We start from the raw sequence: 25725 nt of genomic DNA on the forward strand, positions 1-25725 counted from the left end.
TGAGCTCTCCATTCTCAATGCAGAGACTGCATCCACCTAGGTGAGTGTAAATGTTTGTTTTTTAGAATCCCAAACTTCTCTTTTAATAATCTCACATTTTTTGTTTAGTCAACATTAGGGAAGTCTCGTCATCATTTGGCTTTGTAACAGCTAAGTGTAAGTGGAAATTTTCACAGTGATACATGTCAATACAGAAACTGAACCCTTTGTTTTTCTCATGTATGCCTTCCTGCTGATTCAAGACTTTTGTTTGTCATAATTACAAAACAGTAATACACACCTGATGAATTTACATTCAGCTTTTTTGCAATCTGAGCTTTTGCCTCAAACTCCAGTTGTGTTGATAAAGCCACGACATGATGATTATTGATGGATGGTGCATTTTTCAGCACCACTAGGGCTTTAAGATTTGCATAGGTACTTCCGGACACAACCACCTTCACTTCCTTGTTTGCATTTCGGTCAATGAGCCTGCCATACTGTGCACACTCTTCTGTAACCATCTTTATGTAATTTTCTGGGGACTGATCAGTTTTCAGAAGTACATCATCAAGGACAATTACAAAGTCAGCTTGGAGAAACACATCATCAGCCATTGTGTGCAATGTTACTTGTCTTATACATGGAAAAGCTAAGTCTTCCACCTCCATTTTCAGTCCTTGCAGGGTATCCATGGATTGGCTATTGTCTAATAAGTGCAACCAAATAGCTTTCTCTGGACCAAAGACTTCACCAGTAGCCAGAATAGGAACTAAACTGTAGCAAGTAGGCATTGATGCACTAAAATACATAAATGTCATCAGAAATTAAAACAAAAAAATGGAAAATAATATTGTATATTATAAATAATAATTAAGTAATATATGCAGTATTTGGAAAACTTTGTTTTCACTATTCTGTTTTTTTTTTTTAACCACTTGCTTACTGGGCACTTAAACCCCTCTCCTGCCCAGACCAATTTTCAGCTTTCAGCGCTGATGCACTTTGAATGACAATTTCGAGGTCATACAACACTGAACCTAAATTACATTTTTATCATTTTTTTTCCCCACAAATAGAGCTTTCTTTTGGTGATATTTGGTAAAATTTGGCAAACCGGTATTTTTTCTCCTTCATTAATGTACGCTGATGAGGCTGCACTGATGGGCACTGATAGGTTGCACCGATGGGCACCGATAAGCGGGGACTGGTAGGCACTGATAGGCGGCACTGATAGGTGGCACTGGTGTGTACTGAGAGGTGACACTGAGAGGTGGCACTGAAGGGCATTGATAGGTGGCACTGGTGGGCACTGAGGAGTGGCACTAATAGGTGGCTCTGATAGCTGGCAGTGATGGGCACTGATAGGTGGCAGTGATGGGCACTGATGGGTGACAATAATGGGCACTGATCGGCACTATAGGTTACACTGATAGGCAGCACTGCTAGGTGGCACTGATGAGGCACTGATTGGCACCACTGGTGGGCATTGATAGGTGGCACTTGTGGGCATTGATAGGTGGCACTCTTGGGCACTTATAGGTGGCACTCGTGGGCACTGATAGGTGGCAATCGTGGGCATTGGCAGGTGGCACTGGCAGGCGGTAATGGTGGGGACAGATGAGGCAGAATTGGCTCTTCCTCTTCGGGACTGATGTCCCTTGCACATAAGCTGGTGATTACCAAGCTTTTGTTTACATCACGTAATCAGCTGTCATTAGCTGACAGCTGATCACGTGGTAAGGGGATGTGATCATCCGAGTCTCAGTAACTTGTGATCACAGCGCGTGCCGTGAGCGCCCTTTCGGGGCGTGTGGGGAGCCTGCGAAGAGGAGTCTATTGACGGCCTTCCGGCAAAGCAGATCCGCGCTGTCATTTGGCTATAGCGCGGATCTCAAGTGGTTAAAGCAAACCTTTCATAGAAATGCAAGGTCCCAGTATCTCCTAGTTCCCCAAGCCACTATGCAAAACACTGTAAACCTTTAAAAGGCTCAAAAACCAACAGAGTCAGGTCAAAACAAAATCTCGTTGTTCTCAAACGCGGTGACGTACAACACGTACAACGGCACTATAAAGGGGAAGTTTGAGTCCACTTGCGCCACCCTTGGGGCTGCTTTTGCTAATCTCATGTTACCGCATGTTAAGAAAAAGTTTGGTGAGAGACGATTCACGCTTTTCAGTCTGTTACAGCGTGATGAATGTGCTATCTCCCTTACAAACCCTACTTTTACCGAAGGCACGCTCCCATCTCATACTATATTCTGAGCATGCGCGGGTTTCTAAGCATACACACAAACGTGTTTCTCGTCGTAAACCAGCCCGACGAGAAACACGACGAGGAAATTGAGACTCCCGACGAGGAAAAAGAGAACTTGTTCTCTTTTTTTCTCGTTGAGTTCCACAACAGTTTTCTCAACGAAAAACATACACACGACCGCTTTCCTCTGCAAAAAAGCTCTGCCACCAAGTTTCTTGATGGATTCTGTCGAGGAAAACGGTCGTATGTACGAGGCCTCACTGTTTCCATTTTCAAATGATTTTGGATTATGATTTTGGATGATGGATTAAACAGTGCTCCGTGAGATGTTTCAAAGCTTGGGATATTATTTTTATAACCTAACCCTGCTTTAAACTTCTCTGTTTCCTTGGTCTTCATGATGCTGTTTGTTGACTAAGGTTCTCTAACAAGCCTCTGGGGGCTTCACAGAAAAGCTATATTTATACTGAGATTAAATTACACACAGGTGGACTCTATTTAGGTTAGTTTTGAAGACAATTGGTTCCACTAGGTTTTGGTTAGGGGTATCAGATTAAAGGGGGCTGAATACAAATGCACGCCACACTTTTCACATATTTATTTGTAAAAAAAATAAATAAAACCATTGATCATTTTCCTTCTACTTCACAATTATGTGCCACTTTCTGTTGGTCTATCACATTAAATCCCAATAAAATACATTTACGTTTTTGGTTGTAACATAACAAAATGTGGAAAATGTCAAGGGGTGTGAATACTTTTTTAAGGCACTGTATATAGTGAGACATTGGGGTTGGTTTACTAAAGGCAGATAAGCTATTCACTTTGCAAGGGAAATTTTCCTTCGCACAGGTGAATATGGCGAAGCGCTGCTAACATCATCCAATCAAGTGCCAGCAAAGAATACTATTTTTTTTGTATTATTATTTCCTTGTACATGATTGGGTATTCTTAGCAAAATAACCCTATGATTTTAATTTTATTTCCAGAACAAACATAACAAAGTTTGAAATCCTGGTTTCCATACCTGGTAATCCAAACATGTAGAGGTTTAAACTGTCTTTTTACTTCCTCTTCTTCCATGTGTAAATTGATATGAGATTCTAAGTTTTCTGCTGCAATATCCTTCATTAACTCACTCAAGATAGCTGAACTTATATTGTAGTATTCCTGAGAAAGAAGTCAATAGAATGAAAAGAAACAGGTACAAAAATGGGAGAATGCACTAACTCTGTGGCCCAGGCCCAAAAATCAGGCACCTCAAGGGTGTCTTTGTATTATAATTGGAGTGACACAAAACTCAATTATAACAGTGTTCTATAATGTAGGTATCCATAGCCTCCATGGTTAAACTCCAGCAAGCTAGAGGGGTTGATTTACTAAAACTGGAGAGTGTAAAACCTGGTGCAACTCTGCATAGAAACCAATAATCTTTCAAAGCTAAAACAAACAAGCTGAAGTTAGAAGCTGATTGGTTTCCATGCAGAGCTGCACCCGATTTTGCACTCTCCACTTTTAGTAAATCAACCCCAGAGTGTCCCAAGGTATAATGCCGCGTACACACGATTTTTCGGCATGAAAAAAAACAAAGTTTTTCCAACTTCATCATTAAAACGACGTTGCCCACACACTATAGTTTTTTAAAAATGCTCTAGCAAAGCACGGTGACATACAACACGTAGGACGGCACTATAAAGGGGAAGTTCGACGCCACCCTTTGGGCTGATTCCGTGTTAGTAAAAGACGATTCGCACTTTTTTGTCTGTTACAGCGTGATGAATGTGCTTACTCCATTATGAATGGTAGTTTTACCAGAACTTACAGGAGCAAGTGCCGTATTCCCCAAACACTTGCTCCGTAATTTGCGGCGGCGTAGTGTAAATGGCCCAGGGTATGGCCGCGTAATTCAATGGGGGCGGGTTCTATTCAAATTAAGCGCGCCCCCGCGCCGATTGAACTGCGTATGCGCCGGGCTGAAAAATAGCCCAGTGCGCATGCTCCAGCTCACGACGGAAAACGTCAATGACGCCGACGTGAGCGTCATTGACGTAAAGTCGTATTCAAGAACGACTTAGGAAAACAACGTAACCGACGGAAAAAGCCGTCACGGACCCGACGCCATACTTAACATGGCATACGGCGGACTGGCGTAAGGTTACCCCTCATATAGCAGGGGTAACCTTACGCTTACGGAAACGACGTAAGCGACGACTACGCGGCGCAAATTCGTTCGGGAATCGGCGTATCAGGCTCATTTGCTTGGTCAAATGAGACCTGAACGTAAACGCCACCTAGCGGCCGGCGTCGCATTACATCTAAGATCCGACGGTGTAAGTGACTTACACCTGTCGGATCTTGGCCGTATCAATGTGAAAATGATTCTAGGAATCACTTGCATAGATACCCGGGCTCAGAAACAGAGATACGACGGTGTTTCCTGAGATACACCGTCGTAACTCTTCTGAGAATCTGGCCCACAGAGAATATTCTATGGACATGGGGGCATTTTGGAAGGTAAGACGGTAGACTCACTTTACAGGCTTGCAGTATGTGTTACATGTTAAAGGGTACCTAACAGTAAGTAAACCTGAATCAGACAAAACACCTGAAAATAATTTATGATGTAACTTTCACCTTTCACATGTGTGCTATTTGAATTTTGCATGATTTCAAATGATTACAGGATAAACGGTGTAAAAAGTCTACTGTTTTAACAGTTTCTATATAATTTGTATGTCTTATTTAATAGGAACCTATAGTGTATTTTCAGTGAGCAATTATTTTCATCTATTACTGTTTCCCTATAAGAGTATGTGAGTAAGTGTTGAGAGCAATGGGTGGGGAGAAAGCGGACAAAGGTTCTGGTGATAACTGTCAAAGATATGAATTACTCCCACTTTGGTGAGATTGCCACCCACTTCCTATTATGGGCCATATTCTAAGGCCCCGTACACACGAGAGGATTTATCCGCGGATACGGTCCACCGGACCGTTTCCGCGGATAAATCCTCTCAAGGATTTGCGAGGATTTTGATCCGATGGAGTGTACTCACCATCGGATCGAAATCCGCGCCGAAATCCCATCGCGATGACGTGTCGCGCCGTCGCTGCGATGATGACGCGCCGAAGTGCGCGACGCTGTCATATAAGGAATTCCACGCATGTGTCGAATCATTACGACGCATGCGGGGGATTCATTCGGACGGATTGATCCGGTGAGTCTGTACAGACCAGCGGATCAATCCGTTGGGATGGATTCAAGCGGATAGATTTGAAAGCATGTCTTCAAATTTTTATCCGCTGGAAATCCATCCCAGGGGATAAAAATCCGCGGAAACAGATCCGCTGGATTGTACACACCAGGGGATCTATCCGCTGGAGCCGATCCGCGGATCAATTCCAGCGGATGGATCCTCTCGTGTGTACGGGGCCTTAGAGATCTCCGGCGGCGTAACGTATGTCCTTTACGTTACTCCGCCGCAAGTTTAACTGGCAAGTGCCTGATTCCCAAACCACTTACCTGTAAACTTGCGGCGGCGTAGTGTAAAGTCCACCCGCGCAAGCACTCCTAATTCAAATGATCCTGGTAGGGGGCGTGGATCATTTAAATTAGGCGCGCTCCCGCGCCGATCGTAATGCGCATGCTCCGTCGGGTAAATTACCCGACGTGCATTGCGCTAAATGACGTCTCACGGACGTCATTTGTTTTGACGGTAACGTAAATGGCGTCCATTGCCATTCACGGACGACTTACGCAAACGACGTTAAATTTTCAAATTTCAACGCGGGAACGACGCCCATACTTAACATTGAGTACGCCACCTAGGGGGCATCTTTATCTTTACGCCGCGTATCGCTTCCGAGCGGTCAGCATAGATATTGCAGCCTAAGATACAACGGCGCAGGCCGTCGTATCTTAGGCATGTTTAAGTGTATCTGAGTTTGAGAATACACTTAAACATAGGACGGCCTTAGAATCGGACTTACGTCGGCGTATCTGCTGATATGCCGGCGTAAATTCTTTAAGAATATGGCCTTATGTCTTTAAGACAGAGTTGAGGACAAAACTCCCCAGCAGGACACAGACAGCAAACAATAGGTGTTAGAGCTCCTTGACTAATGCTGGAGCAGGCATCTTTACAGAATAAACTAGCTGTCCAAGTTGGACATCGGGTAAGGTCTATTGCAGGGATCTCCAAACTTTCTAAACAAAGGAGCAGTTTACATTTGGCAGGACTGTGGCCAGTGGGAGTAAACCATGTCCCATCTTTGGTATCAGTTGGAGGAATAGTGCCCTATTGTTGGTGTCAGTGGGAGGAATAGTGCCCCATCATTGGCGTCAGGTGGAGGAATAGTGTCACCATCAATGGTGTAAGTGGGAGGAATTGTGCCCCATTATTGGTGTCAGTGGGAGGAGCATTATTATTATACAGGATTTATATAGCGCCAACACTTTGCGCAGCACTTTATGTAGGGAGACAATACACCAAAAGTACAATTCGAAACAAGAGGTTTAGAGGAGCCCTGCTCTTGCGAGCTTACAATCTAACAGGGAGAAATAAAAAGGTAGGGACTGTGAGGGATGAACTGATGACGGGAGTAGAATATTTGGTTGTTAGCTGGAGGCAGGATAGGCCTCCTTGAAGAGCTGAGTTTTCATGGATCGCCTAAAAGTGGACAGAGTAGGAAAAACCGGACATATTGGGGTAGTGAGTTCCAGAGGATGTGAGAGGCTCTGGAGAAGTCCTGGAGACGAGCTTGGGAATAGGATACACGAGAGCCTGAGAGCAGAAGGTCTTTGAAGGAGAGGAGAGGATGGTTTGGGTTATATTTGAAGATAAGATTGGCGATGTATCTCGGGGCAGAATTGTGAATGGCTTTGTATGTTGTTGTTAGTGTTTTGAACTTTATTCGTTGGGCAATGGGAAGCCAGTGGAGGGATTGGCAGAGAGGAGTGGGGGACACTGAACTGTTGGTAAGGTGGATGAGTCTGGCAGCGGCATTCATGATAGACTGAAGAGGAGATCGCTTGCGGAGAGGTAAGCCAATGAGGAGGGAGTTACAATAGTCAAGGCGAGAGATAACAAGGGAGTGAGTGGTGCCAATGGTTAGAAAGGGGCATTTTTGGAGATGTTTCAAAGGTGAAGTCTGGACGATTTGGATAGTGATTGGATTTGGGGCTGAAGTACTCCGTCTTTGGTGTCAGTGGAAGGAATAGTACCCCATCATTGGTGTCAGTGGGAGTAATTGTGCCCCATTGTTGGTGTCATTGATAGGAATAGTGGCAGAAATAATGCCTCATGGGCCAGAAAAAGGCAAGCAAAGGGCCACATCTGGCCCCCTGGCCTCAGTTTGGAGATCACTGGTCTATTGGATTATTTTCTGACATCTGTATTTGATTGGTTGATGTTCTTTAGGTGTATGTAAAGCTAAACTGTTTAGTTTCAGAGTAGGTGATGGTTAAGACCCCTGTGGAGTTTGTTCTGCCTGTGTCCAGGTGAGCATAATGAAGACAATGGTCACCAGGACCAATAGTAATGCTGAAGCTACCCAGTAGAGACACAGACAGCAATAAAAAAGCATTACAAAGGTTATAATCCTTCTCTTTACTATCCCTGGCTTATCCAAAATTTAAAAATACACGTTAAGCTTGCCCAATTTTATCCTATTCTTCCTCTATTATGCTATAGAGAAAGGAATGGGGACACAATATTCAAATTTGTGTGTTGCATATGAATAAAAAATACTAGTCTTAGGCCCCATACACACGAGAGGATTTATCCGCAGATACGGTCCAGCGGACCGTATCCGCGGATAAATCCTCTCGAGGATTTCAGAAGATTTCTATGCGATGGCGTGTACACACCATCGCATTGAAATCCGCGCTGAAATCCTCTGGCGATGACGTGTCGCGCCGTCATTATGACGTGGCGACGGGCGCGACGCTGTCATATAAGGAATTCCACGCATGCGTCAATTCATTACGACGCGTGCGGGGAATCCCTTTGGACGGATGGATCCGGTGAGTCTGTACAGACGAGCGGATCCATCCTTTGGGATGGACTTCAGCAGATGGATTTGTTGAGCATGTCAGCAAATATTCATCTGCTGGAAATCCATCCCAGGGGAGATTTAACCCGAGGATAAATATCCGCAGGAGTGTACACACCATAGGATCTATCCGCTGAAACCCATTTGATGGGATTTATCTGCGGATAGATTCTATGGTGTGTACGGGGCCTAAGGTGCTAGAGAAACAAACATGAAATGGAAAACATACATATGCTAATAAAAAATACAAAGAATGCAGCTTCTAATACATTTAATCGAAAAAGTTGGTTGGAACTTTAAGTGAGGCAATTGACAGAAAGCTATTGATTTATAAAATGCAACATATTTATTGTCTTAGAAAATTCATATAGCATTTGACAAACCTTGCAATTGTAAGGTAATTTCAAATATATACATACATAGATAATTAGAGACCAATTTATATATTTACATACAATTATCAATTATAAAATAAATATAAATTATGTTAATGGTGTGATTGACTGACCTTTCATTGGACTGTACATACAGGACATATATATTTTTAATACCCAGCAATGTTTGTACCCTGCCCCTTATTTATACTAGGGTTGTCCAGATACCGATACTAGTATCGGTATCGGGACCGATACCGAGTATTTGCGGGAGTACTCGTACTCACGCAAATGCTCCCGATACCTAAATAGAATACTTTTTTTGTATTTATCAACATGTTCTATGAAAATTCTTTGAGTTTTTTACTACTGCGTGACAAGCAAATAAAACATTTTTATTCATTTTTACTCATTTTTATTCTTTTATAATGTCTTGAGTTAGAGTTCTTCATAATTCTAAAGAAAATATTCTTAGTCTGTATTGTGGTTTGAAAACTGTCACATGACATTTAAAAAAAGTATCGGTATTCGGTATCGGCGACTACATGAAAAAAAGTATCGGTACTTGTACTCGGTCCTAAAAAAGTGGTATCGGGACAACCCTAATTTATACCATTCTTCTTGTTCACCTAGGTTTGCATCCTTGGAGCTGCCTGGCCGTCTGATGCCTGGGAGCCCCCCTCCATTCCCTCCCTCTCATCGTGGTGGTGGGGGGCGGGTTTGTTACCTCAGCTCTTGGGACAGACAATACCCTTGGTGGCCCTTGTATTGCTACAGTATACCGCATACCTGTGAACTGTAACTCCATGTGAGTAATTAGGACCTGAGTGCAGAAGTATAGACAGAGGAAGCGAGACAGAAACCAGCATGGAACACAAACAGGAAGTGGATAGGAAGTGTGTCATAGAGGCGGGACTCATTTCGGAACAGCTCATTGGTTCCTTCTTCAGGTCCCTGGCTGAAGAGGGAACCAATGAGTTGTTCCGAAATGCGTCCCACTGAACATTCACAGCACAAGTCGGCTGTTATCTCGTGGACTTCCCTGGAAGCTTTACCATCACAGACTGGGACTGCCCTGCCACTGGAACATCTCCTGGACGCACTTACCTGCTAAATGCCTGTTTCATCCACTATCTTGTAAGTGTTTTTAACCCCTTTAGGGGATATTAAAAGTTTTATACTTCTACAGTTAGAGGCGCCTTGTTTGTTTTTCTGTTTCCATTAGAGATTGCTTGTCTCCCTGAGTGCTGCCTAAGGCCGAGTACTCACGAGCGGACCGTTTTCATCGGACATGTCTGCCTGGGGACTGCCCGGGGACTTCTGTTCGATGGCTGCACACACCATCGAACAGAGGTCCGCGCGTAAACAATACGCGGGGCGTGTCCGCGGTGTCGCCGCGTCATTGTCGCGGCGACGTGGGCGGCCTGCCTTTAAAATGCTTCCACGCATGCGTCAAAGTCATTCGACGCATGCGAGGGATGGCGGGCGGCAGGACATGTACGGTAGGTCTGTACAGACGACCGTACATGTCCGGGCGGACAGGTTTCCAGCGGACTGTTTTAAAGCAAGTCCAGGAAACAGTTGTCCGCTGGAAACCTGTCCGATCCGCCCGAAAATGGTCCGCTCGGGCCAACACACGGCCAAACATGTCTGCTGAAACTGGTCCGCGGACCAGTTTCAGCAGACATGTTTGGTCGTGAGTACGGGGCCTCAAGTGTGTAAAGATTTGCTACCCTCTCCAACACAGACTTTATCTGTCAGGATTCAAATGCTTGGAGCGCCCTGGATATACACATTTTTCTGATTCGTTCTCCGGGCCTCCGATGGCACGGGAGAGCCAGGAGAAGCATTGGATGGTGTCCCCTCCCACCGCCTATAAGAACGATCAAGTGGCGGAACCGCCGCTATGATCGTTCTTATGGTGCGCAGACTTGGCGCCTGAAAAGAAGGATATCTGAATGATGCCTGTAGCTGCAGGCATCATTCAGATATGCCCCACTAAAATCCAGGACGTCATATGACGTCCCATGTTACGGAAGTGGTTAAAGTCCCACCAAATCCCTCTTCCCTCCCCTTACGCATTCTAATACAGTTAGTTATTAGCTACATAATTACCATATTTATCAGCGTATAACATGCACTTTCCCCCCTAAAAATAGGGGGCAAAACGTGAGTGCGTGTTATACTTCGATACCAGGCTGCTTCGGAGGGAAAGGAGGGGGCGAGAGCTGCAGCGGCATTGGACCGGTGTTATGTCTATCATATGAGGCGGGACTGTGAGTGACATCGAGCCGAGTACACAAGAGAGCTGGGCTCTGTGTAATCCAGCACTGGTGAGGCTGCATTGTTGGGCAAAGGCGATGCTGCAAATGGGCACTGAGCAGGTTGCATTAACAGGCAATGGTGAGGCTGCAGATGGGCATTGAGCAGGCTGCATTAATGGGCAAAGGTGAGGCTGCAGATGGGCACTGATCAGGATGTAAGGATGGGCAATGTCGAGGCTGCAGATGGGCACTGATCAGGCTGCAGTTAGGCATTAATCAGGCTGCATTGATGGGCAATGGTGAGGCTGCAGATGGGCACTGATCAGGCTGCAATGGTGAGGCTGCAGATGGGCACTGATAAGGCTGCATTGATGGGCACTGACCCTTATTTTGCTTCAAAGTTCTTTATTTAAATATTTGTCCCCTGAAACTTCCCTTTTAAAATTAAAATTGTGTGTTATACGCCTGTGCGTGTTATACATAGTTCCATAGTAGACGAGGTTGAAAAAAGTCCATCAAGTTCAACCTATGTGCATGATTTTATGTCAGTATTACATTGTATATCCCTGTATGTTGTTGTCATTCAGGTACTTATCTAATAGTTTTTAGAAATTATCGATGTTCCCCGCTGAAACCACTGCCCGTGGAAGAGAATTTCACATCCTTACCACTTTTACAGTAAAGAACCCTCTACGCAGTTTGACCACTTCCCGCCCGGTCAATAACAGATTGACGTCCGGGAAGTGGTTCTGAAATCCTGACTGGACGTCTATTGACGTCCTGCAGGATTTCATGCCCGCGCTCACCCGTGGGGGCGTGCAGCGCGGCGATCGGTGATGCGGGGTGTCAGTCTGACACCCTGCATCTCCGATCTCGGTAAAGAGCCTCCGGCGGAGGCTCTTTACCACGTGATCAGCCATGTCCAATCACGGCTGATCACGATGTAAACAGGAAGAGCCGTTGATGGCTCTTCCTCACTCGCGTCTGACAGACGCGAGTAGAGGAGAGCCGATCGGCGGCTCTCCTGACAGGGGGGGTTCGCGCTGATTGTTTATCAGTGCAGTCCCCCCTCGGATCGCCACACTGGACCACCAGGGAAGCCCACCCTGGACCACCAGGGAAGGGCAAAAAAAAAAAAAGGGCAGTAAAAAAAAAAAAAAAGGGCAGTAAAAAAAAAAAAAATGTCAGTCAGTGCCCACAAATGGGCACTGACTGGCAACATGGATCCATCAGTGCCACCCCACAGTGTCCATCAGTGCCACCCCACAGTGCCCATCCATGCCCAGTGCCCACCTATTAGTGCCCATCTGTGCCACCAATAAGTGCCATCCATGAGTGCCCACCTGTGCCGCCTATGAGTGCACAGTGCCGACTATGAGTGCCCATGAGTGCCGCCCATGAGTGCCCATCAGTGCTGCCTATGAGTGCCCATCAGTGCCGCCCATGAGTGCCCATCAGTGCCGCCCATGAGTGCCCATCAGTGCCACATACCAGCGCCGCCATCAGTGCCACCTCATCGGTGCCCACCAGTACTACCTCATCGATGTCCATCAGTGCCATTTCATCGGTGCCCATCTGTGCCGCCATATCAGTGCCCATAATTGAAAGCGAAAACGTACTTATTTACAAAAAAAATTAACAGAAAAAAATTAAAACGTAATTTTTTTCAACATTTTCAGTCTTTTTTTAGTTGTTGTGCAAAAAAAATAAATCGCATAGGTGATCAAATACCACCAAAAGAAAGCTCTATTTGAGGGGAAAAAAGGACGCCAATTTTGTTTGAGTACAGTGTAGCATGACCGCGCAATTGCCATTCAAAGTGCGACAGCGCTGAAAGCTGAAAATTGGCTTGGGCGGGAGGGTGCGTAAGTGCCTGGTATGGAAGTGGTTAAGGTTAAACTGCTTTTCTTCTAGCTTCAGTGAATGGCCGCGTGTCTTATTATATTCCCTTACATGGAAACGTTTTATCCCTATTGTGGGATCACCAGTACGGTACATTAAAATCATATCCCCTCTCAAGCTTCTTATCTCCAGATAGAACAAGTTCAGTGCACGTAAACTTTCCTCATAACTAAGGTCCTCCAGTTCCTTTATTAGTTTTGTTGCCCCTCTCTGGACCCTCTCCAGTTCCAGCACATCATTCAGCATACTCCAGGTGCGGCCGGACCAGTCTTGCAGAGCGGGAGAATTATTGTTTTAGCTCTGGAGTTAATCCCCTTTTTAATGCATGCCAATATTCGTTTTGCTTTGCTTGCAGCAGCTTGGCATCGCATGCCATTGCTGAGCCTGTCATCTACTAAGACCCTCAATTCTTTTTTGATTCTAGATTTCCCCAGAGGCTCTCCCCCTAGTAAGTAGATTGCATTCATAAACACGCAGGTCCATAAATATTGGGACATCGACACAATTCTAATCATTTTGGCTCTATACACCACCTCCCACTTTTTAAGGGACCAAAAGTAATGGGACAATTGGCTGCTCAGCTGTTCCATGGCCAGGTGTGTGTTATTTTCTCATTATCCCATTTACAAGGAGAAGATAAAGGGTCCAGAGTTCATTTCAAGTGTGCTATTTCCATTTGGAATCTGTTGCTGTCAACTCTCCATATGAGATCCAAAGAGCTGTCACTATCAGTGAAGCAAGCCATCATTAGGCTGAAAAAAACAAAACAAACCCATCAGAGAGATAGCAAAAACATTAGGTGTGGCCAAATCAACTGTTTGGAACATCCTTAAAAAGAAAGAATGCACCGGTGAGCTCAGCAACACCAAACGACCCAGTAGACCATGGAAAACAACTGTGGTGGATGACCGAAGAATTCTTTCCCTGGTGAAGAAAACACACTTCACAACAGTTGGCCATTGTGGTAGTGTATAGAGCCAAAAAGATTAGAATTGTCTCAATATTTATGGACATGACTGTATTTGCCATTTAAATGCATTATTTTACATTAAACCTCATTTGCCATGCAGTTGCCCACCCCATTAATTAGTTCAGATCTTCTTGCAAGGTTTCCACATCCTGCGGAGAAGTTATTGCCCTGCTTAGCTTATGTGCTTACATTTTGCACAGCAGTATTCGCCCTCGATCAGAGGCGGCTCTAGGTTTTGTGAGGCCTTAGGCAAAACTTGACATGGGGCCCCACTCACGCCCCTAAATGGGAAAAATAATTCAAGAACAAAAGCATCTTCCCCACAACCTTGGCCGGTGGTTGTGGGGGTCTACGGGTGGGCGGCTTTAACAAGGATGCCCCCAGATCCTGCTTTTTAATAACTAAGGGGCGGGTGTCACCTGGTTAACCCGCCCCCTTGTGAAGTCATTGAATGAGGACATGCTGGGTCATTGACGTCACAAAGGGTGGTGTCACCGATATTCACTGGTTGTTAGGGACGCTGGCGGCCCCTCTCCTGAGTCAGGGCTCTTAACGCTGCCTGAGCACAGCAGCGGAAGCATTAAGGTCCCCTGGCCTTCAAAACTGGGGTAATGCATTGGGTAAGTTTGGCGGCCGTGAGGCCCCTGCGAGTGCGAGGCCTTAGGCGACCGCCTAATTTGCCTAATTAAAGAGCCGCCTCTGCCCTCGATCAAATGATCAAGGAACGCAAACATGACGCAAGATGTACACCGAGTCGCATCTCCACACCCCCCAGGCATTGTACATACTAATTTAATGGGGATTGGGGGTTATACTCTGTCCAAATTAACTAACAACTAGCTTCCTGACACTAATACAGTACTCAACAATACACAGGTTCTGAACAAGACAATACACAAGTACTTGCAACACACATGCATTTACAGCCCACGTGCACTCACAGTCCACGTGCCCTCACAGCACTCGTGCACTCATAGTCCACGTGCACTCACAGCCCTCGTGCACTCACAGCCCTCGTGCACGCATAGTCCATGTGCACTCACAGTCCACATGAACTCACATACCACGTGCACTCACAGTCCACATGAACTCACATACCACGTGCACTCACAGCACACGTGAACTTACATACCACATGCACTCACATACCACATGCACTCACATACCACGTGCACTCACAACACTCTCAATACACAGGTACTCAGGTGTCATGGACCTTGGAATGCTGAATGGTATCTCTTTGAAATCTGTTACACAGTGGGGGGTCTTCTGCTCTGTCTTAAGGCCAGACGGCTCCATTGTTCTGTGTCTGGCTATTGTGTACATTGATTGCCCCCTGGGGCTTCTGTCTCAATACACATAACAGTCCCTCAAGCTATCTGACCAATCCCAGCTGACTCATGTTCAAGCCCTCATTTGCATGGTTATGAGTACCTGAAGGAGAACTCAATGTACTTTACAATTGACCAATAGGAAAGCGATTGTTGGGGGCGGGATGTTCCAAATTCTGTTTAAAAGTGTGTTGTGTGGCCCCTGACTCTGACTCCCTGACAGAGGACTTTTTAGTAGACCTACCGATCCCCCGACTGACTGCACAGCAGACCCGAACACTGGAGGAACCACTGAAAGTGGAGGAAATCTCCGCCGCTCTGGCTGGTCTCCCGAAATCCAAGGCACCGGGGTCGGATGGCTTACCAGCCGAATTCTACTTCACCTACGCTGCGACATTAGTTCCCAGGCTTCTCGCCCTCTATAATTCCATTTTCGATGGCTCAGAGCTCCCGCCCTCGATGAGGGAAGCCACCATAGTGCTAATCCCTAAGCCAGGAAAGGACCCGCATCTGCCGGAGTCGTACCGCCCTATTTCCCTTTTACAAGTAGACATCAAGATTCTAGCCAAAGTGCTATCGGCCCGCCTTAACACCGTAGTCCTTTCTCTGGTACATGCTGACCAGGCAGGCTTTATGCCCGGCCGGAACACCTCCTTCAACCTCAGGAGGTTGTTCATTAACCTACAGGCCAGCCATGACAATCCAGGGTCCAGGATAGTAGTAGCCTTAGATACTGCCAAGGCGTTTGACTCGGTGGAGTGGCGATACCTGTGGACATGCCTTGCCAAATTCGGGATAGGTCCCAAATTCATACAATGGGTGAAGCTCCTATATCAGGCCCCCGTGGCCAGAGTACTGGCCAACGGGTGGCCCTCAGATCAGTTTCCTCTGCGGCGTGGCACGAGGCAGGGCTGCCCCCTGTCGCCGCTGCTGTATGCCTTGGCGGCAGAACCATTGGCAATTGCCATACGCACGCACCCAGGGATAACGGGCCTCCGGAGGGGGGACGTCGAGGAGAGGATAAGCACATATGCGGATGACACACTTCTTTACCTGGATGACTCCACTGACTCTCTCTCCCTGGCACTGGCCCTGATAGAGCGTTTCGGCGCTTTCTCGGGACTCAGGATCAACTGGGACAAGTCCCAAATACTTTCTCTAGATAGCTACCCAATGACCAGGGATAGGGCTCTTCTCCCAATACAGAGAGTGGCTGAGATCAAGTACTTGGGGATCCGGACCACTAGGGACCCGGCGGACTATGTATCATTGAATGTCACACCACTGTACGATATGCTGAAGTCCAGGACCCAGGTATGGGCCAGACTCCCAGTAGGGGTCATGGGCCGCGTAAATTTAATAAAGATGGTCCTGCTCCCTAAGATTCTATACATGGTGTGGCATTCACCGGTGTATTTGGTGCTCAGGTGTTTTAGAATACTGGAAACCCTTCTTAAGCCATTTGTGTGGGGCTCCGCAAGACATAAACTCCCCTGGCATAGACTAAAAAACCCGACCGACCTGGCTGGACTGGCGCTACCCGACTTTAATGCGTATTATCTGGCCGCCCAACTGTCACAACTCTTCCACGTGGACAAGATAGATAGGACTAGGTTCCTCCGCTTTCCTGTGCCCTGCGTGGACTCAGTCAATAGGCGACCCCATGGTAGTAATAGCAGGGGGGGGAAGTCGGTGGGAGACCGCCACTCATTGCTGCACCATTACAGGAAGGTGTGGAGCGTGGTCTCAGATAGGCTGGGCATTTCGCCCTTACACGGATACACCTCCCTGTGGCACAACTCCGCCCTGCCGGAACTGGAGCGTATCGGGGACACTGAGGCGTGGAGTTCCAGGGGAATCTACTACCTATCCCATGTCACCAGTAACGGAAAACTCAGGCCCTTCGACGCGCTGCAGACTGAATATAACCTGCCCGACCACATGCTATTCCGCTACGCCCAACTACGACACGCCTTTCAGGCTCAATTCCCCCAAGATAACTTGGCCCTAGCTGACAATCCCCTCATGGCTGCAGTTAAATGCCCGGACCCCAAAAAACTGATCACTCAATTTCACGCTATGATCACACTCCCGAGTGCAACGGTGTCTGCCTATGCCCTAAAGTCCAGGTGGGAGGGGGAGGTGGGCCCACTGGAAGATGACGAATGGAGCGACGCTCTAGACGCTTGTAAACTTGTATCCCCGAAGTTGTCAGATCGCCTTACGCAAACCTTTATTGTGAATAAAGCATACCTTACACCTCTAAGGATCTCCAGGTACAAGAGGGACTCCCCCGCTACGTGCCCGATGTGTACTAGAGACACGGGCACCTTCTTCCACTTAATTTGGCAGTGCACCAAGGTCCAGGCCTACTGAGAACAGGTGGTAAAATTCCTTCATGATAAAATGGGGTCCCCTATCACTCTGCAGCCCAAACCATGCCTACTGGGAATTTTCCCGGATGTCGGCATAAATAAATTTCTTACAGTATTCCTGCATGAAACGCTATTTATAGCCCGAAAGGTCATAGCACGGGTGTGGATGAGGCCGGAACCCCCAGAACTGTCCCACTGGTTGGCAGAGGTCAACAGTGTACTGCCGTACAATAACTTGGTCTACTCACATAGGGGCTGCCCAGCCAAGTATGAAAAAATCTGGGGGAAGTGGTTGAACTCCTCTGCAACTTGCACTCAGGAGAGCTAGGAGGGGAGAGGGAGATTGGGTGGGGCGCAGGTGGTCTGATAGTCAACTCTACTGCAACGTATTTACATTCCGGGGCAACTGGGTTTAAAATGTTGTTGAGCTCCATATCGCCTATGATGAGAATGCCTAACGCTGACACTCCTGTACCTGTATTCTACCTGTAACCACTGGACATGTGTTGTACCCGTATGCTATCTGTATGCTCTGTACATTGTTATTTTGCTCAAATAAAAGCTCTTTGATTCAAAAAAAAAAAAGTGTGTTGTGTACTTCCAATAAAGGTCTTCCTGTTTGAACTTACATACAGCCTGCCTGGTGTTTTGTTCTTATGGATCCCGAACGGCACATAGCTGTAGTTCGGATCCCGGAGCCTTGGATGACCGAACCATCAGACGTTGCGATCTGCAAGCTGACTCAATAGTAGCAGAGGAGTGTCGGGAGAGTGGAAGCGAGCGAGCAAGGGTCTCGTTACATCAGGCAATCCCAATACCCAGGTAATAACAATACACACACACTACTCCCAATATTCAGGTACGCCAATAAATATGGTAGTTATCTTAGTTATAATTAGTTATCTTACCTGTGCATGTTCCATTAGCTCATTAAATCCTCCGAGCAGCAATCCCTTGCCGCCTCGATCCAACAACTCTCTCCATATTATGGGTGAGTGCCTGTCATTCCATCCATTTTTTAGGCAAAGTTCTGCGATCCATTGCTACTTACCGTAACCAGCAAAAAAAAAAAAAAAGATCATAAATTAAACATATCAGAACAGTATTTCAACATTTTGATGGAGTGGGAAGACTTAATATTTAGGTTTTAGTTGTTACAGAGAGAGATTCCCCTCACTTCCTGTCCCTGTGACACCAGGAAAAATTGAAATGTGTGGTTGTGATGACTTGGACACATGACCAGTTTTTCTCTGTCGGAATAAACTCAGATGGATTTTCTGATGGAATTCCGCTCAAGCTGTCTTGCATACACACGGTCACACCAAATTCTGACCGTCAAGAACGAGGTGACGTACAACACTACGACGAGTCAAGAAAAATTAAGTTCAATGCTTCTAAGCATGCGTCGACTTGATTCTGAGCATGCGTGGTTTTTAGTGAGTTGGAATTCCAAACAGACGAATGGATTTTCCAATAGGGATTTTTTCCATCAGGGAAAATAGAGAACATGTTCTCTATCTAAGTCCGTCGAAATTTCGGATGGAAAAAGTCAGATTGGGCATACATACGGTCGGAATATCCGATGAAAAGCTCCCTTTGGAAATTCTGACCATGTGTACAGGGCATCAGAGATAGTAGAAGCCAGTATCAAGCCAGTAGCTCACAGCATACACTGGATTTTCAGCATTCTTCCTTTGGCTAAAAAAATCAGTCTAGGTTTTTTTTGTGGTTTTTATTGGAACAGTATTTTGGATAGGGTTGGGGAGCATGGGATAACCCAAAACTGTACAGCTAATCGAGGAATGCTAAGCTTCTGGCTGCTCTGTACAAAAAAATGCAGGTTGTATTGCACAACCTTGGCTGGCTGCACTGTACTCTCTTGGCTGTTTTGTACAATTCCTGGCTGTCTTACACAAATTCTGGCTGTACTGGGCAAACTTCTAAGCAGTATTGCACACTCCTGGCTGTCTTGAACAACTCCTGCACTGCACTTGCTTGGGGAGTAAGGCCCCTCCAGTCCACATCCCTATGTATAGCAAGAGCAGTTACTCACCTACAATGGTTGTGCTTCCTCCCACCAACTCCAATGTGGCTCTGCTCAGTCTCTGGACACTCTGGGGCAGATCCACAAAGATCTGCACCGGCGCAGCGTATTTAAGAGAGGATAGGCCGCCGTAATTTACTTGGCTTTGGTTTGAATCCACAACGAATTTGCGCCGTAAGTTACGGCGGCGTAGTGTATCTCTCGCGGCGTAAGGGCGCGGAATTCAAATGCGGCGGGTAGGGGGCGTGTTTCATTTAAATGAAGCGCGTCCCCACGCCGAACGAACTGCGCATGCGCCGTCCCTAAAATTTCCTGCCGTGCATTGCGCTAAATGACGTCGCAAGGACGTCATTGGTTTTGACGTGAACGTAAATGGCGTCCAGCCCCATTCACGGACGACTTATGCAAACGACGTACAATTTTCAAAATTAGACGCGGGAACGACAGCCATACTTAACATTGAGTACGCCACCATATAGCAGCTTTAACTATACGCTGGAAAAAGCCGAACGGAAACTACGTAAAAAAATGCGACGCCCGCTCGTACGGTCGTGGATCGTCGGAAATAGCTAATTTGCATACTCTATGTGGATTACGACGGGAACGCCACCTAGCGGACGCCGAAAAATTGCATCTAAGATCCGAAGGCGTACGAAGACGTACGCCTCTCGGATCTAGCCGAGATGCCGTTGTATCTTGTTTTGAGGATTCAAAACAAAGATACGACGCGGGAATTTTGAAATTACGCCGGCGTATCTAGTAATTTCTTTGTGGATCTACCCCTCTGGCTTCTTCTCTGTCTATCTCTCTACCCAGGGCAGAGCCCCTGCACAGGAGTCTCCTCCTGAAGGAATGGACCCAGGAAGTCTGCCCCTGGCTGCCAGATCTCAGAATATTTATAGGCCCTCCCTCCTCATTCTGGGCACACCTCCCCGGGGATTGGTGAATAGACCCTAAGCTCTCTGATAAGTTCCTGATAAACCCTCTGATAAGCAAAGTGTTTCTACTCTGTTGACTCATTTTCATTCTGATATCAAGGACTTTTTTTGTCTGCACAGCTGAATAGTAATGAGGATAATAATGCAAAAAACAGACCAAAGCTGCTGGCTGGATTGAAGATTTCATGATAATTATATAGAATTTTCATAATGTACCTGAAGCAAAAATTCCCTTTACAACTATTAGTTTAAAGTGCTATTGCAGACACAGTTTTGACAAGTGTGACCCAGTTGTCAGCTGCTGTCTGTCTGCTTGCATACACTTACAAATAGGGAAGCATTTGTGAGTGTTGAATATATAATGCCAGTGGAGACAGACAATCCTTGAGCCTAGGTTCACACTGCTGCGAATTCAAAATCGCGGTAAAATGCGCGATTTTACCGCAATTTCGCGGCTGCAATTTTGCCGCGATTTCGGCCGCAATTCAATGTAAATCGCGGCCCGAAATCGCAAAAAGTAGTGCAGGAACTACTTTTTGAAATCGCAGATGCGGCGTCGCACTGATTAGGACAGTGCCATTGCCGACAATTGCCGCCGATTTGAGATGCGATTTGACATGTCAAATCGCATCTCAAATCGTTCCAAATCGTACCCAGTGTGAACCAGGGCTGAACCAGCTAAATACATTCTAGGTGCATCAAAACAGGTGTGCAAGGACATACAGTTACAGCCTGAGCAGACAGGCCTACCCCCTGCCAGCATGCTGCAAAGAAAGACCCTTCCTCAATGTGTGGAAGAAGAGATCCAACACTCCTCCTGCTGAGCCATACTTATAGCTCTGCGCACAGCAAAGCTCTTGCTCAGTACAGATTAGATAACTCTAGCTTAGACTCAGCAGGGATTGCATATCAGGCTGTGGCTGCTTTTTTTAAAAAAAAAAAAAGAATTTGCATGTTTTTTGTCTTGATGCACCTGCAATATAATAAACGGAATGTTCTATTGTACCTCAATCAGTTTTAATCATCCATTTAAAAAATGCTTGCAATTTCATTCATTCTCCATTTCATTTTGAGAATTTCTTTCCAGAAACGCAATACTAAGTTTCATATTGACATGCAGGCAAATCAAGGAAGATCTGCATTAAAGGAGTTGTAAATAAAAAAAAAAATTTGGCTGAAATGACTGTTTACAGGGTATAGAGACATAGGGCCATATTCTCGAAAAATATCCGCCTGCTGCGCTTAGGGCACTTACACTCCGCTGTCCCAACTTACTGGAGCAGGTGTTGTATTCCCCAAACACTTGCTCCATAAGTTGGGACAGCGGAGTGTAAGTGTCCCGGCGTAGCCTGGCGGATCTCCAAGGGGGCGTCTTCTATTCAAATGAAGCGCGCCCCCGATGCGAAAGAACTGGGCATGCGCCGGGCTGCAAAAAGCCCAGTGCGCATCCTCCAGTTCTCGGCGGAAAACGTCAATGACGCCGACGTGTGCGTCATTGACGTAAAGTCGTATTCAAGAACGACTTACGTAAAAGACGTACTCAATGAAAAAACACGACGGGGACCCGACGCCATCCGTAACATGGCCTACACGAGACTTGCGGAAATTTAATCCTCCATATAGCAGGACTAAATTTCCGCTTACGCAAACGACGTTAGCGACGGTTACGCGACGCGAACTCGTTCGGGAATCGGCGTAGAAGGATCATTTGCATATGCAAATGACTCCTTCACGTAAATGCCATCTAGCGGCGGCCGGCGTCATTGCATTTAAGATCCGCCAGTGTAAGTGACTTACAGATGGCGGATCTTAAGTGTATCTATGCAAAAATGATTCTGAGAATCAGGAGCATAGATACACTGGCCAAAAAAGGGAGTTACGATGGAGTATCTGACTTACTCCATCGTAACTTCACTGAGAATATGGCCCATAATAGTTAACTGATTCCTTTTAAAAATGATTAAAAATAGATAAAAATCAATCATATAATGTACCTGTAGTTTCTAGTTTCGTTTTTGCATGTTGTTTCCTCTGTGCTGTACAGAGCCACAGAGCCAATACAGGGCAGTGATGGTTTGGAAAACGAAACTGATTGGTGCTGACACACAGTAATCACACCTCCTTGATTAGTGACCACAGAGAGAAAGCTCCCAGTACTGTGGTTATCAGGAAACAGACAACCAGGAAGTGTGGAGATCAGAGAAGAATTACAGCAACTTGAGAGCAAAAACGAACAATGAGGACATGAAAACAGCACTGCATTAAGGTAAAGGAAGCTATTAAGAGAAAAAAAATATTCCTTTACAAACCCTTTAAGTTAAAGTTTCACTTTTGGAAGAAAATACATAAAATGTATCCCAAAATGAAATCAATCAAAACAAGTCCACCTTTACATAAATAAGCTACAGTGAGGGAAAAAAGTATTTGATCCCCTTCTGATTTTGTATGTTTGTCCACTGACAAAGAAGTGATCAATCTATAATTCTAATGGTAGGTTTATTTTAACAGTGAGAGAGAATAATAACAAAAATATCCAGAAAAAAGCATTTCAAAGAAGTTTTATAAATTGATTTGCATTTTAATGAGTGAAATAAGTATTTGATCCCCGATCAATCAGCAAGATTTCTGGCCCCCAGGTGTCTTCTATACAGGTAACAAGCTGAGATTAAGAGCACTCTCTTAAAGGGAGTGCTCCTAATCTTAACTTGTTACCTGTACAAAAGACACCTGTCCACAGAAGCATTCAATCAATCTGATTCCAATCTCTCCACCATGGCCAATAGCAAAGAGCTGTGCAAGGATGTCTGGGACAAGATTGTAGACCTACACCATGCTGGAATGGGCTACAAGACCATCGCCAAGCAGCTTGATGAGAGGGTGACAACAGTTAGTGCGATTATTTTTTATTTTCAAATGGAAGAAACACAAAATACTGTAACTGTCAATCTCCCTTCGTCTGGGGCTCCATGCAAGATCTCACCTCGTGGAGTTTTAATGATCATGAGAACGGTGAGGAATCAGCCCAGAACTACATGGGAGAGAATCTGCTGGGACCATAGTAACCAAGAAAACAATTGGTAACATGCTACACCGTGAAGGACTGAAATCCTGCAGCATCCGCAAGGTCCCGCTGCTCAAGACCAGTCTGAAGTTTGCTAATGAACATCTGAATGATTCTGAGGAGAACTGGGTGAAAGTGTTGTGGTCAAAATCAAGAACTTTTGCTGCATACACACGATCGGAAATTCCGATGTGAGCATTCCGACCGTGTGTATGCTCCATCTGACTTTTGGTGTCTGAATTTCTGCCAACAAAAGATTGAGAGCAGGTTCTCTATTTTTCCAATGGAAAAAAATCCTGTCGGAAATTCCGATCGTCTGTATACAATTTTGACACGCAAAAAAACACGCATGCTCGGAATCATTGAACTTAATTTTTCTCGGCTCGTTGTAGTGTCTCTACGTCACCGCGTTCTTGACGGTCGGAATTTCAGACAACATTTGTGTGACCATGTGTATGCAACACAAGTTTGAGCCAGCATTGGGAAAAAAAACACGGTTTTCTTGTCGGAATTTACGATCATGTGTACGTGGTATTTGGCATCAACTCAACTCGCAAGGTTTTGAAGAGGAGGAATGTTGCCTATGACCCCAAGAACACCATCAAAAATGGAAGTGGAAACATTATGCTTGGGGGGGGGGGGGGGGGGGGGTTTGCTAAGGGGACAGGACAACTTCACTGCATCAAAGGGTTGTGGATGGGTATTCCAGCATGACAATGAACCAAAACACATGGCCAGGGCAACAAAGAAGTGGTTCAAGAAGAAGAGCATTAAGGTTCTGGAGTGGCCTAGCCAGGCTCCAGACCTTAGTCCCATAGAAAATATGTGGAAGTTTGAGTTGCCAAATGTCAGCCTTGAAACCTTTATGACCTGGAGAGGATCTGCAAAGAGGAATGGGACAAAATCCCTCCTGAAATGTGTGCAAACCTGGTGGCCAATTACAAGAAACGTCTGACCTCTGTGATTGCCAACAAGGAGTTTGCCACCAAGTACTTATGCTGTGTACACACGATCGTAAATTTGTGGATTTTTTTCTGACGGAATGTTGGCTCAAACTAGTGTTGCATACACACGGTCACACAAAATTCCGACCGTCAAGAACGTGGTGACGTACAACACTACGACGAGCCGAGAAAAATAAAGTTCTATGCTTCCGAGCATGCGTCGACTTGATTCTGAGCATGCATGTTTTTTTTTTAAGCATCGGAATTGCATACTCCGATCAACCAACCAAAACCTTCTCCAAATCCCCAAATCTCACTACAAATCTAAGGGAGAACGTAGATTCTCGGTCCAAGGACCACGGCTCTGGAATGCTCTACCCACGACCATCCGCTTGGAAGAAAACCATCGGGTTTTTAGGAAAAAACTGAAGACCCACCTCTTCTGAAAGACCTGTACAACTTTGGATGCCAAGCGCCTTGAGGCGATTAAGTTCGCATTTGTTGCGCTATATAAGTTTCTCACTCACTCATACAGACGATCGGAATTTCCAACAAGAACTTTTCCCGTCGGAAAAATTGAGAACCAGCTCTCAAATTTTTGTTGTCGGAAATTCTGACAGAAAAAGTCTGATAGAGTCTACACACAGTCAGAATTTCCGACCGCGTGTACGCGGCATAAGTCCTGTTTTTCGCATTGGGTCAAATACTTATTTTACGCATTAAAATGCAAATCAATAATTTTTTCCAGGATTGTTTTGTTGTTATTCTGTCTCTCACTGTTAAAATAAACCTACTAAAATGATAGACTGATAATTTCTTTGTCAGTGGGCAAACATAGAAAATCAGCAGGGGATCAAACACCTTTTTCCCTCCCTGTATGATCATTCTACACATAGATATGAGCCAGTTTCCCTTTGGTCAAAAATAATCAAAGATTTTAAATTGACATTAGTGGTCTCCTACCTCCCAGTCCTCAGGGTGACAGGTGATTTTATGAACGCTGAAATGTGGCAGGTTTTTCTGAAGATAGTCAACAAGAAGTTCTGCTTTGGCATAATATGGGCAGTCTGCCTTTCCTGTAAGGACAGGGGAGGTACATTGAATAGTTGTGTAAACATAGTGCATACTGTATACATTTCTTATGTAAGGCATCACAAAGTAAAATAGTAAGAAAACATGTTCAACATGTAGAGCAGGGGTCTCCAAACTTTCTAAACTAAGGGCCGTTTAACTGT

General features: G+C 45.6%; 1 protein-coding gene across 2 annotated transcripts in view; it reads right to left on the reverse strand.

The window, feature by feature from the left end:
• The window catches only part of MDH1B (malate dehydrogenase 1B), a 61960-nt gene that overhangs the window by 32144 nt on the left and 4091 nt on the right, over nucleotides 1–25725 (reverse strand). Inside the window, exons 2-5 of one of the 2 annotated variants that reach the window (XM_040357313.1) lie at nucleotides 25454–25566; nucleotides 18412–18546; nucleotides 3264–3406; nucleotides 281–780 (exon numbers count right to left, since the gene is read on the reverse strand). In XM_040357313.1, the coding sequence (XP_040213247.1) occupies nucleotides 281–780; nucleotides 3264–3406; nucleotides 18412–18546; nucleotides 25454–25566 (891 nt within the window). The remainder of the gene's footprint in view (nucleotides 1–280; nucleotides 781–3263; nucleotides 3407–18411; nucleotides 18547–25453; nucleotides 25567–25725) is intronic. The other variant, XM_040357314.1, reaches the window with a different exon arrangement.

Source organism: Rana temporaria, chromosome 6 (assembly GCF_905171775.1).
Source record: "Rana temporaria chromosome 6, aRanTem1.1, whole genome shotgun sequence".
In the NCBI taxonomy this organism is placed as follows: Eukaryota; Metazoa; Chordata; class Amphibia; order Anura; family Ranidae; genus Rana; species Rana temporaria.